Genomic DNA, 16,526 nt, shown 5'->3' on the forward strand with positions numbered 1-16,526 from the left:
CAAAATAAGTTCCATCTGTATTAACGTGAAGGCATAAAAATTCAATTATAATCAAAACTTGTATTCTATTGGGCCTGACCTAAACCTAAACTATTAGACTGTAAATCTACCAAAATTCATGGCCCATGACAAACCCAAACCTTCAAATTGGGAAACTTCAAAAACATGTGGAATGCCACATATCTAACAAGTGGAATGCCATGTACATTGATAAATATGATAAAAAAAAAAAACTACTACAAATTTAAATATGTAGCATTTATCTTGAGACACTATGGTTCAGGTCTTCCTTCAGCATTTAAATATTTGTGATTGGGGCATGACTTATTTTCTCATCAATTACGTACAAACTATGAAACCTAAGAAAAAAATTTATAGAAAATAAAATTTTCATGTTAGAGATTATGGAAACAAATGTCGTCGTCATTACAAATTCACAATGACAAACCACATCCTTCGTAAGACTTTCTAACACTTGCTAATATCATATTTGCCGCAACACAAATTAATGTTAGTGGTTAAAGTTTCATATTGAACTTTCAATTCTTTACGGGTGGAGATCTGAATTTCTTTAGTTTATCCTTTTTATTTGGTCGACAATCTTCTGAGAGGATGTTGGTGTCTAGGAGTTAGTTGAATAGTTGTAAAGGGAATTTTAAGTGGACTTCTATTAACAACATTTGCTATTGGCACCTCGTAGGTAATAATTTGAATGATACATGTAATTAAAGTAAAATTTAAATATATTTTTAGTTTTTGAAAAACAAATAAATTTTGATTTTGATCTTTATAATTTTTTTTTATCTTTCTAAAATTTGCAACTATGTTTTTAATCCTTATTATGATTATTATTATGTAATCATATTTAACTACTTATGTGATTATTTATAAGTTAAGTGACCATTTCATGTTGTATCTATATATTGTATGTGATATTTTGTCCATGTGTGACATCTCCAAAAATAATTTATAGATTCTTAAAACATATGTTATTTATATATCTTAAAATGATAATCAAGAACAAATAACAATGACTTTAAATTTTAGAGGGGTGAAAATAAAATGAAATAAATTACAAGGATCAAAACTAATTTTTATTCATTTTACAAGAATGAAAAACAATGCTTACAAATTTTATAAGGATGAAAAATAAAGAGATGATTTTACAACAACCATAATCAAAACTTGTTCATTTAAAAAAAAATTAAACCTTAAGTAAATAATTCAAATTACTAATTTGAGTTGATGCAATTTATCAGAGATTCACATCATTTAACTAACCAATTGATAAGCTTTGATACAACCAATCTAGCAATCCCAATTTAATAAATTTATTAAAAATTCATTTTTTTTTGTCAAATTGGTTTGAAATGGCTCACTTTTATTTTTTAAAACATTTTATTTATCTCATTTTTGTTTTCTACACAACAATATATGTTTTTTTATACATTTTTTTTATTTCTTTTTCATTTAGTCATTTTGTGCATATAAACAAAGTAAGATTTTTTTAATATTGTTTGAAATTAAGCTTTATAAATTTATTAATAAAAATTAAAAATAGTAAAGTATTAAATAAAAAAATAATTAATTAGTTGTAACATCTTTTTAATTTTAAAGACAGTAATTTTGACAATGTAATCTCTTAAAACTCTCTTCTATAATGAAAAATGTCGAAAGCAAAATTAAATTGTTATAAAAAAAATTAAAATGGTAAATAAAATTAGAATGTGATAGTAGATTGGTTTAAATATACACCTCTAATTTTTATAACTATAAATTGTGACAATTCAAAATGTTCAAAATTTAATATAAAATCAAATTTAAAATATTCACACACAAAGATTTTTTTATAAAAGAGTTACGTAATTATTAATTTTTTTCATAATAATAAATAATAATCTTCATAAATAAATAAATAAATAAATGTATATAAATAAAGTAAATACTTATTATAATTAATTTAGAATAAAATAAATATTTTAAAATTGATAATTATTTTATTTAATTAATTAGAAATAATTTTCTTTATGACGAATACCTTTTCGCATTGTAGACCTTAGAACTTTTGTTTTTCTTTCCAAAAAGGTTATTTTCTTTTTAAGAGTTTTTCATAATTTTCTCAAATAAATATTAGTAATGATTTTTTTTCCGTCCCACTACTATTGTAATCGCAACAATTTTTCATAAAATAAATTATATTAGCATTCATATATATATATATATATATATATATATATATTTTAAATTATACTTAATACTCAATGAATGTTACATCAACCTCCCTTAAATCCAAAGATGCGTATAATGCGACCAACACGAGTTTAGTGAATTTCTCTCTCCTTAAAAATGCTCTCATATTCTCTGACTACTTCACTCACTACTTCCTTAACTGTACCATCGTCACCTCCTTAAGGGAGAGCCAATGCAACATAATAGAAAAGAGAATTAATGAAATATACAAGTAGCTTAATTACAATAACTATTTGGTGGTGGTGATGTGGAGGGTGGAGAGGAAGTTGAAGGATATTGAAAAGGTAGAGTAATTAGAGAAGATGAGTGCATTTTTGAGAGAGAATAATTCATTAAAAATGATGTACTTATCATATGACAAACATTTTTGGAATGAGGAGAGATTTGTGTAACATTTATTATTCTTTTAATAGGTTTTATTATATATCTAAATTATGATGGGATATCCAACACAATTTTTTTTAAAAAAATAGGGAATATGAGTGTAATTAATTTAATTTTTTTTTCATATTATCATGGAAAATAAAATCTATGTGTAGTTTTTATATTTTATTGTACAGCATTGTGTATAACTCATGACAAAAAAAATAAAAAAAATATGAACGTGAAACAACTTCAGCCATTCCAATATCTTACTTGGGATTCATAGTGTTACTTTCTGTATTGATAATCATTATTGTATGTTTATAATCGCTGTAATTCGTTGAAGTTAATTATTTATAACCAACAAATGTTTTAAAAAAATTCAAATACAGCCCAAATAGCTATAGAAATCAGAACGCAAAAACTGTTGGCCACTGATGCCTACGGACCTTGAATTTTACAAATCAACCTGGTCCATGTGTGAAAACCACCAACGAAACCTTTTACTGACAAAACAATAAACTGCTTTTTCCAAAACAAAGAACCCTTTATCAGAACTAGGTGCTCTCAAACCACTCCTTTTCATATCATTTTTATTCTGGTAAAACAAGACACAAGACAATATATATTGTTTTCTAGCTTGGTGTGAAATTGAGGAAGATTAAGGATGGATACATATACCAAACTTATGTCGCATGTGAAGGTTAAAACGAAAGATGATTTATGTGCTTCTATAATAATGCATTTTTAACTCGAAAAAAAATCAATGGGAGAATTGAAAGTGAGTTTCTTCTAGAACAATTAATGAAACGTTCCATTTCATATAACTTCCTTTCACTTCTAACTGATCAGAATTATCATAAAATTGACCCTAATAAAAATCAAATAAATCTAATGAACGTGTATTGATTAAGAAATTAAAAACAAAAATATTATTAATACACCTCATCATAAATTTGAAAATATTTAAAATGTTTTAATAAAAAAATATTGGTTTGGAATTCCGACGATTGAATTGAACGTTGTTTCCGGCACCTAGAAAGAAAGAGAGCATATTCGTCTCGTGGGCCCCACTCGCATCGGAGCAAGAGTCTCACCATGCGCTTTAGAACCCCATCTCAGCCGTCCACGTCATCCTCCTTTTCCACGCCCAACGGTCCAGATTCAGCGCTCTTCCGTGATGCCCACGTCCCAACCCACTATATATTGTATCCACCTTGTTCATTTTCACGAGAAAAAAGGGTCGGAAAATCACAGCGACACTCTGCGATTCGTGACAATGGCAACGATCAAGGTCATCAAGGCTCGCCAGATCTTCGACAGCCGTGGGAATCCAACCGTCGAAGTGAGCCTCGCTTTCTTCTCTCACTCCTTTTCCTTTTTCTGTTGAGAAAATCACACAAAAATGACTTCACCTTCTGTTCTCACTGTTGGATATGGTTTTTTTATTCTACTTTTGTTACGGAACTGATTTATGCGAACCTATGGTTTATCGTTTCTGTTTCGACATTGTTGAGAAAATGTGCGGGGAAAACGAGATGAAAATGAATTCACGTTCTGTTTTCAGTGTTGGATAGAAAGGTTTTTGTTCTACTTTTGTTTCGGAACTGGTTAATGTGGAGATGTGGCTTGTCGTTACTGAATGTGCGGGAAAATGAGAGATAAATTAATTCACGTTCTACATTTTTTTATGACGGAACTTGTTTATGCGAAGCTATAGTTTATCGATTCTGAATGTGGTTTGTTACTGTCACAGGTTGATGTTACTCTTAGCGATGGAATCTTCGCCAGAGCCGCTGTGCCTAGCGGTGCTTCAACAGGTGAATAATTCATCGTTGTTTGTACGAGAGAGAGAGAGAGAGAGAGAAGGAGACGTGTTTTTGTTTTCATTGTTGTATGAGTTATTGTTTGTGTTATTCTGCTTGATGTGTCATTATCATGCCGAATGGGATTGTTGAGTTTGGAGTGTGGTAGTTAATTGACTATAAGTGGAATGCGTAGGTTTTGTTGCGTGTTGTATTGCGTAGATATCTGAGAGTGGTTTGTCTTAACTTGGTTTGCTTTCTGTAAAGGTGTCTATGAAGCTCTGGAATTGAGGGATGGAGGATCAGACTACCTCGGGAAAGGTGTTCTCAAGGTGCACGATGCTTCATTTTTTTGTTTTTTTTTTTTTTTACTTTGATGTGTTTACAAGTCGTTTTGGAAAATGGATTACAAGCATGCATTCACGCATGTATATTATAAATCGGATATACCAAATCTGAGCTGCTCGATCTTCATCCAACAGTTATGGTTGACCGACTTGAATGCATGCATTCCCTGGCTGCTGAGGATCTGGATCTCTCTTGATTTTCATTTGTTTTTTTTTTTTTTTAAATTTTATTATTTACTTTTTTAATGCGTTGGAGCTGATGATAAGATTTTATATTTTCCTTGGCGTAGGCTGTGGAGAATGTGAATAAAATTATAGCACCTGCTTTGGTTGGCAAGGTATTGTGCAGACGTAAAATTGGATTATAGCATATTGTTTGAAACATGCTAGTGGTGGATAATTGATTTCATCTGTTATTTGTTTCCTGCCTTTTCAGGACCCAACCAAGCAGACTGAACTTGACAACTTTATGGTACAGCAGCTTGATGGAACTGTTAATGAATGGGGGTGGTGCAAGCAGAAGGTATCACTATATGTTCTGTTTCTAGCTTATTGAGTTCAGTGGCTGCATCTTTTTGTAGCAGCATTGGCCATCCATTTTATGTTAATTGGGTTTCCACAATATTGAATATTTCAGCTTGGAGCCAATGCTATATTGGCAGTGTCACTTGCTGTCTGTAAGGCCGGTGCTGCAGTGAAGAAAATTCCACTGTACAAGGTATGTGAGGTTTCACTAATAATAGTTCCTATTTGTGTATCTTGTGTTCTCATGGTCTGCTTTCTATTTTTAATTTTTAGCACATCGCCAATCTGGCTGGTAACAAGAATTTGGTACTGCCTGTGCCTTCATTCAATGTTATCAATGGAGGCTCACATGCAGGAAATAAGCTAGCAATGCAGGTAATGTCTATTTAATATTGCAATTGAACACGTGTATATATATATATATATATATATATATATATATATATATATATATATATATATATATTTTATTTATTTATTGAATTACTTACCCTACGTCTTCTACAGGAGTTTATGATTCTCCCTGTCGGGGCATCTTCCTTCAAAGAAGCAATGAAAATGGGTGTAGAAGTGTACCATCATCTTAAGGTTACTGTCCTTTTCATCAGTTTTCTTTTTAAAATTAAAAATATTTGGATGAAAGGAAAAATCATTGTTACTAGTGGTCATAATTTGAGATGTTGATCTGTTCATCTCGCAGGCGGTGATTAAAAAGAAGTACGGACAGGATGCTACCAACGTTGGTGATGAAGGTGGCTTTGCTCCTAATATCCAGGTCCTTACCTGCTCCTTTTGGTTTGAGAGATCTAAGCATTATTTAAAAGAAATATAAATAATTTTTAACTGAGCTATTTATATTCTCTGCATATCAATATCTTTATTCAATAATCCAAAAATATATAAAAGATTATCATGTTTTTCTGCTGTTACTGTACAGTGTACACCGAGCATTAACTATCTATATCTGCTGGTTCAACACAATTTTATCACCCCACATTGTATGTTTTTTCTGTTAAATTTACAGGAAAACAAAGAAGGTCTCGAGCTTCTGAAGACTGCCATTGCCAAAGCTGGTTACACTGGAAAGGTTGAGTCTTCATCTACTAAATCTGTTTTAGCATCTTAATATATGGCTAATTAATTACTATTACCACAGGTTGTAATTGGGATGGACGTTGCTGCTTCAGAATTTTATGGCAGCAAGGACAAAACATATGACTTGAATTTTAAGGAAGAGGTTGAAAAATTACAAATTTTTTCCCATTTTTTCCTTAAATTTTCATCTTCCTCAGTTGAGAAGTATTTCTTTGTCAAATGCTTTAACTATAAAATTGACTACCTTATTGCAGAACAATGATGGATCACAAAAAATCTCAGGAGACAGCTTGAAGAATGTGTACAAATCATATGTGACAGATTATCCAATTGTGTCCATTGAGGATCCATTTGACCAGGATGACTGGGAGCACTATGCAAAATTAACGGCTGAAGTTGGTCAGCAGGTGCAAATTGTTGGTGATGATCTCCTTGTCACCAATCCAAAGGTATGCTATATTAACTTCAAAACCTGTGGGCTATGTTCTGCAAACATGCATCATTTTGACAATATTCTGTCTATTATTAACTCTGCAGCGTGTGGAGAAAGCAATTCAGGAGAAGGCTTGCAATGCCCTTCTGTTGAAGGTAAATTAACTTTTGCCTTTTCCATGTTAATTAGGTTATGTTTTTAATCTGAAGTTCTCTATCAACTATAACTAGGAAATTTATTTATTTATTTATATGAATGTCAGGTGAATCAAATTGGTAGTGTAACTGAAAGTATTGAAGCTGTGAGAATGTCTAAAAAAGCTGGTTGGGGTGTCATGACTAGCCACAGGAGGTACTTGATGTCTAAAAAAGTTTCATTGTTTTTCTTTATCCCCTTGTATCCATTTGTTCTGTTTTCCGACATTGTATTATTCTTTGCATGTGCTTACTAATGTGTTTCATCTTGGTTTTTGTAGTGGTGAAACTGAGGATACCTTCATCGCTGACCTCGCAGTTGGGTTAGCAACTGTAAGTTGTCAGAAGCTTGTTTAATCGTACCATCTTTTTTGGTTCCAGTGGTGTCTTTTCGGACAAATTGTGTCTAAATTTTGAAACACGAATTTTTTACCTTAAGCTGATAGCTGATATAATTTGATCATCTTTTGTGGATTATTTAACAGGGACAAATCAAAACTGGAGCTCCCTGCCGATCTGAAAGGCTTGCCAAGTACAACCAGGTAAAAACCGCCAAGATTATCATTTCTTTTTTCTTTTTCAGATGAACTGAATTACTTGAATACCTTGGAAACAATTGTCACTTACCCTTCCCTGGGCTGTGTTATTGCAGCTTCTGAGGATTGAGGAGGAACTTGGTTCTGCTGCTGTGTATGCTGGTTCCAAATTCAGAGCCCCAGTGGAACCCTACTGATTGTTGTTTAGCACAGGATCACTAAGCAGCATTTGAATAAGATTCTGTGGGGCTTTTGTATTTTTGCCAAAATTAAACTAGTCTTCTTTTAAGAGAATATAGGTTTTTTGAGCGTGGGATTTTGAAGCGAGAAAATAGGGCACTATATTTTTCTCTATGGTTTGGCTTGTTGGAATATTATCAACTATTAATACAAATCCTTATGAATTAAGTCTAAACTGGTTTTCCTGCAATCACACTATGTTATCTATCAAATTTGGTTTCCATAACTTTAAATGGTAATAACTCTCGAATAAGTAACTTCTTCAACAAGATTTTAATCAACAAACATACTTTTATTAATGGGACTTTACATTTATTAACTTGAATTCTTTAGTTTTTAATATAAACTAGCAACTTGGTTTTTAACTTGAGAATTTATTTATACCATGATTTTTACTAACTTTTGTTACTATTTTGCAACAATATGACATGTATTGAACATCTTGAATTACAATTACTAACATGTTATATGTATTCATTTGATGTTGATGTAAGAATGTAAATGTTTAATCGAAAATAACACTAATTAAAACATGAATAAGATTATATAGAATACAGTTTTAATTAATAGAATTTTAAATGAAAAAAGATGAGAAATATAAATTGGGTTAGAAAGATGCGAATGATATATTGAGAGAAAGGAAGAAAGACAGAAAATTAAAAGAAGAAATTTATTTGACAAATGAGTATTGAATAAAATGCACTTATTAAAACGTGTTCTGGTAATCGATTATCCATTCCCTGTAATCGATTACTAGAAAATAAAAGTTCTAAAATTTGAATTTAAATTTTACAACGTTCCAAACGTTTTGAAATTAAACCGTTGTAATCGATTACCAAGTCTTGTAATCGATCACCAGAGCCTATTTTCTGGAAAATTTTAGAAAGACACAACTCTTCATGAAAGTCATATGACCTATGAAACAATCATCTATAAATACCAATAATTTTTCAGAAAAAGGTTACAAACTCAATTGTGAAAAATTATCTTTACAATCACTTGGCCAAAAATCATTTGTAAATATTATCTAAAGAGTTCTACTAGATCAACAAAGTGTAAAATCCACTCTTCAAAGAGAGTTGTTCTACTTCATTCATCTTTTCTATTGATCTGTAAAGGGGAAATTGTTGTTCTCCTTGGTGGTCTGTGATTCTCAACACGAGGAAAGAGAATTCCTAGGTGTTGGAGAATTTGAGTCTTGTAAAGGTTACAAGCATAGTGAAAAATCTCAAGTGGGTGACTTGAGGATTGGATGTAGGCAAGGTTGGCCGAACCAGTATAAAATCAAGTTTGCAATTTTCTATCCCTATACTTTTAGTTTTGTTGTGAATTTTTTTGCATCATTACGTACAAATTGTTTATGATATTGATTTTATAAGAAAGAAGTTAGAAAAACTAATAAAGAGAAGAAAAATTATATAACTTAATTCACCCCCCCCTCTTAAGTTACACGAGGCTACTTGATTAACAAGTGGTATCAAGAACAGGTTTCTTGTATAAGGCTTAAAAGCTTCAAGATTTGAAATGGCCTCATCAAATTTGTTATTTCCTGAAAGAAACTCTATTAATAGACCTCCTATATTCAATGGGGTAGGATATCATTATTGGAAATCTAGGATGCAAATTTTTATAGAAGCCATAGACTTAAACATATGGGATGCTATTGAAATTGGTCCTTTCATTCCCACTGTTGTAGTAGGTCATAAAATAAAAAATTTGCCTAGAGAACAATGGAGTGAAGATGATAGAAGAAAGGTTCAATATAACTTAAAAGCCAAAAATATAATTACTTCTGCTTTAGGAATTGATGAATATTTTAGAATTTCAAATTGTAAGAGTGCTAAAGAAATGTGGGATACACTTGAAGTAACACATGAAGGTACTAATGATGTGAAAAGATCTAGGATAAACACTCTCACTCATGAATATGAATTATTTAGAATGAATCAAAATGAAAGCATACAAGACATGCAAAAAAGATTTACACATATAATTAATCATCTTGCATCTCTAGGAAAAGTGTTTCCTAATGAAGATCTTGTTAACAAAGTTTTGAGATGTTTGAGTAGGGAATGGCAACCGAAAGTGACTGCAATTGCTGAATCAAAAGATCTGACAACCATGCCTCTTGCCTCATTGTTCAGAAAACTCCAAGAACATGAAATGGAATTAATGAGACTGAATCAAAATGAGGAAAGTGATAAAAGAAAGAAAGGGATAGCACTCAAAACATCATCATCTATTCAACAAGAAGATGAGAAAGAAGAAAATATTGAGGAAGATGGTTTAGAGGATGATGAGGATTTCAGCCTCTTTATAAAGAGATTCAACAAATTCCTTAGAAACAAAGGAAACCGAAAAAGAATCAACTTTAACAATAAGAAGAAAGGAGAAGATTCTTCTTCAACTCCAAAATGCTATGAATGTAATCAACCAAGACATTTGATATTAGAATGTCCAATCTATAAAAGAAGGATGGAGAAATCTAATAAGAAAAGTCTCAAAGAAAAGAAGGGGAAGAAAGCATATATCACTTGGGAAGAAAATGACACAGATTCTACAAGTGACTCTGAAAATGAAGTTGTAAATTTGGGACTTATGGCAAATGACTACGAAAGCGAAGAAGAGGTAACATCTTCTAACAATGATATCTCAATCTCATATGATGAACTTCAAAATGCATTCAATGATTTACATAAAGAGTCATTTAAACTTGCAAAATTAGTATCATCTTATAAGAAAACAATTTCTAAATTAGAAAACAAGATTTCAAAATTAAATAATGAATTAGATAATCTCAAAACTGAAATTAAGATGATTAATTCTAAAAATGAAAAACATGAAGTTAAAACTAAGATAGATACAAATAAAGCAAATCATCCATGTTCAACTTGCAATAAATTTAAGGAAGAAATTAGTAATTTAAGAAACACTCTTGCAAAATTTACAAATGGAAGAAACAATTTAGATATAATATTAGGAAAGCAAAAATGTATGTTTGATAAGACAGGATTAGGATATAATCCTCAAAAACAACATAAAGAGTACAAAAATTTCTTTGTTCCCACTCAAGTTCCTAGTTTTCCTTTCATAACATGTTTTTATTGTGGGAAGAAACCAAACTTGGTACATTGATAGTGGATGTTCCAAGCACATGACAGGAGATGCTTCAAAATTTATTGACTTCACTCCTAAAAGAAGTGGACATGTAACCTATGGAGACAACAACAGAGGAAAAATTCTTGGCATTGGAAAAATTGGTACAAATTTCTCAACTTCCATAGAAAATGTTTTACTTGTAGAAGGTCTTAAACATAGTCTATTAAGTGTTAGCCAACTTTGTGATAAAGGTTTTTGAGTATCGTTTGATTCACAAAAATGTCTAATTGAACACAAAAATGATAAACAAGTTAAGATAGTGGGATTTAGAATTAACAATGTATATAAAATAAAAATAGAAAATAATCCTAAACATTCTCAATGCCTCATGAGTAAAAATGATGAATCTTGGTTATGGCATAAAAGGATTGCTCACATAAACATGGAACACTTAAATAAATTAATCTCAAAAGATTTAGTAATAGGACTACCAAAAATTAAATTTGAGAAAAATAAATTATGTGATGCTTGCCAAAAAGGAAAACAAGTAAAAGTATCTTTCAAACCAAAGAATATTGTTACAACCACAAGACCCTTAGAACTCTTGCATATGGACTTATTTGGAACTTCTAGAACTATGAGCTTTGGTGGAAGTTACTATGGTCTTGTCTTAGTGGATGATTTCTCTAGGTACACTTGGACCTTATTTCTTGCTAATAAAAGTGATACATTTGGTGTCTTTAGAAAATTTGCTAAACTAATTCAAAATAAGAAAAACCTTAAGATTGTCTCCATTAGAAGTGATCATGGAAAAGAGTTTGAAAATAAAGATTTTGATTTATTTTGTGAAGAAAATGGAATTGAACATAACTTTTCTGCTCCTAGAACTCCACAACAAAATGGAGTAGTAGAAAGAAAGAATAGATCATTAGAAGAATTAGCAAGAACAATGCTTAATGATTCAAAACTCCCCAAATATTTTTGGGCAGAAGCTGTCAACACTGCATGCTATACTATGAATAGAGCCTTGATTAGATCTATTCTTAAGAAAACTCCTTATGAGTTATTCAATGGAAGAAAACCTAATATTTCACATCTTCACATTTTTGGATGCAAATGTTTTGTACTTAATAATGGAAAAGATAATTTAGGAAAATTTGATGCTAAATCTGATGAGGGGATATTTCTTGGATACTCTCTAAATAGTAAATCATTTAGAATATACAACAAAAGAACTATGACTATTGAGGAATCAATACATGTTGTATTTGATGAAACTAACCTTGTTTGTACAAGAAGAGATGTTATTGATGAAATTGTAGAAAGCTTTGAAGATACTCATATTAATGAGCAAACTCACAAGGATGACAAAGATAAAGAAAAAGAGGATTCAACAATCCAAGAAGGTCAAACAAACATCAATCCTCAAAGAGAGTGGAGAATCTCAAGAAATCATCCTCTTGAAAATATCATTGGAGATATAACAAAAGGGGTAATTACTAGAAACTCTCTAAAAGAAGCATGCAACAATATGTCTTTTGTTTCTGAAATAGAAGTTAAAAATATTGATGAAGCTTTAAATGATGAACATTGGATTAATGCTATGCAAGAAGAATTAAATCAATTTGAGAGAAATCAAGTATGGGATTTGGTAAATAGACCCACTAATCATCCCGTTATAGGAACAAAATGGATTTTTAGAAACAAATTTGATGAACATGGTTTAGTCATTAGAAATAAAGCTAGATTAGTTGCTAAAGGTTATAATCAAGAAGAAGGCATAGATTATGAAGAAACATATGCACCAGTAGCAAGACTAGAAACCATTAGGATGTTACTTGCCTATGCATCAATAATGGACTTCAAATTATACCAAATGGATGTTAAAAGTGCTTTTCTAAATGGTTTTATTCAAGAAGAAGTTTATGTAGAACAACCCCTCGGTTTTGAGAACTCAGAATTTCCAAACCATGTCTTTAAATTGAAAAAGGCTCTTTATGGATTAAAACAAGCTCCTACGGCATGGTATGAAAGACTTAGTAAATATCTTTTGGAAAAAGAATTTACAAAGGGAAAAGTTGATACTACTCTCTTTATCAAAAGAAAAATGAATGACATCCTTTTAGTCCAAATCTATGTTGATGATATTATTTTTGGAGCTACTAATGACTACTTGTGCAAGGAATTTTCAAATGATATGCAAAGTGAATTTGAAATGTCCATGATGGGAGAACTAAATTTTTTCCTTGGACTACAAATAAGGCAAACCAAAAATGGAATTTTTATTAATCAAAGAAAATACTGTAAAGAATTGCTCAATAGGTTTGAAATGGAGAATGCTAAATCAATGGCAACACCAATGAGCACTACTTGCTACCTTGACAAAGATGAAGTGGGAAAAACCATAAATGTAAAGAAATATAGAGGTATGATTGGATCTCTCTTATATTTATCTGCAACTAGACCTGATATTATGTTCAGTGTTTGTTTATGTGCTAGATACCAATCTAACCCTAAAGAATCTCATTTGAGTGCTGTTAAAAGAATTATGAGATATTTGTTAGGAACCACAAATCTAGGTCTATGGTATCCTAAAAATATGCCTTTCAATCTAGTAGGCTACTCCGATTCTGATTTTGCTGGGTGTAAAACTGATAGAAAGAGTACTAGTGGAACATGCCATTTTATTGGATCCGCTTTAGTATCATGGCATAGTAAAAAGCAAAATAGTGTTGCTTTATCTACTGCTGAAGCAGAATATATTGCTGCTAGAAGTTGTTGTGCACAAATACTATGGATGAAACAACAACTATCTGATTATGGTTTATCAATAGATCATATTCCAATTAAGTGTGATAATACTAGTGCTATCAATCTCTCTAAAAATCCAGTTCTTCATTCTAGAACAAAGCATATTGAGATAAGACATCATTTTCTTAGAGATCATGTTCAAAAAGGAGATTGTGTTCTAGAATTTGTTGAAACAAAGAATCAATTAGCTGATATATTCACAAAGCCCTTACCAAAAGAAAACTTTTTTTCAATTAGGCAAGAATTGGGGATTCTAGCTATTCTCACATTACTTTTTGATTCTATTGGAAAAAGTTACAATTTTAAGAATAGTAATCAATTATAGGGTAAGGTAATCGATTACTAGAGGGAATATATAATTGTTCTGAAAATTTGAACAACTGTAATCAATTACACGGTCAAGTAATCGATTACCAGAGCGTAGTTGCTTGTTTTGGTACACATGTAATCGATTACCAATGTGTGTAATCGATTACCAGAGCGTGTTTCACCTTCTGGGTAAAGGTAATCGATTACCATGAATTGTAATCGATTACCAGTAGCGAAAATGCACAAATCTGGAAACGTGTAATCGATTACCATATGGTGTAATCGATTACACGACGTATCTGCACTTATATTCGTGCAGTTCGTCTTCTTCCTCACGAAAAATCCCCAAAACCCTCCGCGCCCTAACATTTTGAAATCTTCATATCTTTCTCAAATCTTAACGAAATCAAGTCCCGTTTGTTCCTTTCTTCTTCATTTTCAATTCTCTTCAATTCTACCGATTGAATTTTTCAAAACAATCACTCAAATGGCGGATTCATCAAAGCGTCATAATGGTTCTTCGTCACGTTCAACCACCGCCAGGCGCCGCCAACAGCCTCCTTCCGACGACGCTCCTACTCCTACGAATCCCATTCCATACACTGGACGTGCTCTCGCTCTGTTCTCCACAGAAGAACAACGAGATAGGTACTACCAGTTATTTTCTGAGAGAAATATTGTTGATCCCAAGTATATCAATATTGATTTTTTTGAAGGGGAATCATTTGAGTGTTATACGATTTTTAAAAATTCTGGGTTGTTGGATTTTATGTCAATGACGAACCCTGTTTATCCAGAATTAGTCCGGGTCTTTTACAGTAATTTGGAAATTAGGAATGGAGTTCTTTACAGTGAGGTTAAAAAAATTCCAATAGTGGTAAATCAGTCTCTATTCCGGGATTTGTTAAAATTAAAAGATCAAGGTACTCTGTTTGAGGGAACGATTCCGGATACATGGAAACCAGAATATTCCCATCCCAATGCCCGAAGTATGATTTGTGTGGAAAATGCTGATATGACTGGAAGATTATTGGCAGGATCAATTAAATTTGATTTTCATTTCATGCATTATATAATTGTTCGGGTACTGCTTCCCCGCACGACTAACCTTGCACAAGCATCAGAGGAGGACTTAATCTTGATATGGGCTCTAATCACTGGCCAGGAGTTTAGCTGGGCTCATCTGATTAGAAGCCGAATGAATAAGGCCTTGCGAGCTAATGCTTCTCTTCCATACCCACACTTCATAACTACTATTTTGAAACATTTCAATGTTCCTCTGGAGGATGAAACTTGGGTTCCAGTTAAGAGGGTCTTTGAGATTGGGGCAAATGCAATTGCTTCCTTTGGGTACAAGAAAACACTGGATAACACCTGGGTCAAAAAGCGGGATTTTCAAGTAGTAGACACTGATGATAGGACTCCGTCTCCACCTCCTCAAGATCCTTCATCAGCACTTTTCTCGGATGTTCTTAATGAAATTAGAGATCTCCGGTTCTATGTTGGTGAACGTTTTGATTCTCTTGACACTCGAATGACTCGTCTTGAGGAGGAAGTAAAATCTCTTAGACGCCTTTCCGAGTAGATAGTTGTCTGTGATTCTGTTAGTTGCTCTTTTAGTTTATTTTATGTTTTGGACTATTTTTAGTCAATTTCTGAACTTTTGATTAGTATGTTCTAGGGTAATTCTGCTTGCTTGACTCTGACTATTTTGTGTAGGGACATATTTGACTTTTGGTTTTGAATGGTGTTTGTTTATCTCATTCTATATTTTTTATATATATTGTCTCATTCCTTTTGATGTTGCCAAAGGGGGAGAGGAAAGGAAAGAAGAAAAAGTGATAATTTATTTCTGATCAAAAATTGAATATTTTGATGTGAACAATTTAACCTGATCACTACAACTGTCTATTTCTGATCAAATTTTTTTATAAAATAAAATTAACATCAAACAATGATTTATTAAGGGGGAGACTAAGGGGGAGTGATCGATATACACTGTTTTTTGTTTCTTTCCATTTACAGTATCTTGTCATCATCAAAAAGGGGGAGAATGTGGAAGAACGCATGTAAAAGATTTTGATGATGCCAAACAAATTGTAGAAAACAAGAGGTCAAGTTAAAGCAAGGTATTCAAGAAACAAAAATCTCAATGTATTTTAGATAAGTTTTGTTAACCTAGCTTTATATGTAAAAAGAAATCTTTAGAAAAATTGCATAAGGTTCTTGGCCATTTAAAATAAAGAATTTCAAGAAAACTCAAATATAATCTTTTATATTAATAAGGTTTTGAAAATAAAGGTTTTCTATATTTTAAGTTTTAATAAGGCAATTATTGTTTTAAAGAGTCTGGTAATCGATTACGAGTACATGTAATCGATTACCAGAGGATGAATCTCATATGTTCAAAATGCACTTATTAAAACGTGCTCTGGTAATCGATTACCCATTCCCTGTAATCGATTACCAAAAGATAAAAGTTCCAAAATTTGAATTTAAATTTTACAACGTTCCAAACG

The 16,526-nt window shown here is 31.7% G+C and overlaps 1 protein-coding gene across 1 annotated transcript; it reads left to right on the plus strand.

Annotated features, from left to right (window-relative positions):
* Positions 1-3,807: 3,807 nt before the first annotated feature.
* LOC109793775 (enolase) lies at positions 3,808-7,963 on the plus strand. The gene is made up of 17 exons (XM_083073608.1): positions 3,808-3,958; positions 4,370-4,433; positions 4,686-4,750; positions 5,056-5,103; positions 5,202-5,288; positions 5,403-5,483; positions 5,564-5,665; positions 5,798-5,878; positions 5,991-6,065; positions 6,315-6,377; positions 6,447-6,527; positions 6,640-6,834; positions 6,923-6,973; positions 7,081-7,169; positions 7,294-7,345; positions 7,498-7,554; positions 7,665-7,963. Exons 1-17 carry the CDS (start codon positions 3,893-3,895, stop codon positions 7,743-7,745), a joined length of 1,338 nt encoding a protein of 445 aa, XP_082929734.1. The 5' UTR covers positions 3,808-3,892; the 3' UTR covers positions 7,746-7,963.
* Positions 7,964-16,526: the final 8,563 nt, after the last annotated feature.

This window comes from Cajanus cajan, chromosome 1, assembly GCF_000230855.2.
Source record: "Cajanus cajan strain Asha chromosome 1, NIPB_CcT2T_4, whole genome shotgun sequence".
In the NCBI taxonomy this organism is placed as follows: domain Eukaryota; kingdom Viridiplantae; phylum Streptophyta; class Magnoliopsida; order Fabales; family Fabaceae; genus Cajanus; species Cajanus cajan.

Coding starts and splice junctions, on each gene's coding strand:
- LOC109793775 (XM_083073608.1), top strand. CDS start 3,893: ATGGCAACGATCAAGGTCATCAAGGCTCGCCAGATCTTCGACAGCCGT. Junction 5,666..5,797: donor GAAATAAGCTAGCAATGCAG/GTAATGTCTATT, acceptor CGTCTTCTACAG/GAGTTTATGATTCTCCCTGT. Junction 7,555..7,664: donor GGCTTGCCAAGTACAACCAG/GTAAAAACCGCC, acceptor GTGTTATTGCAG/CTTCTGAGGATTGAGGAGGA.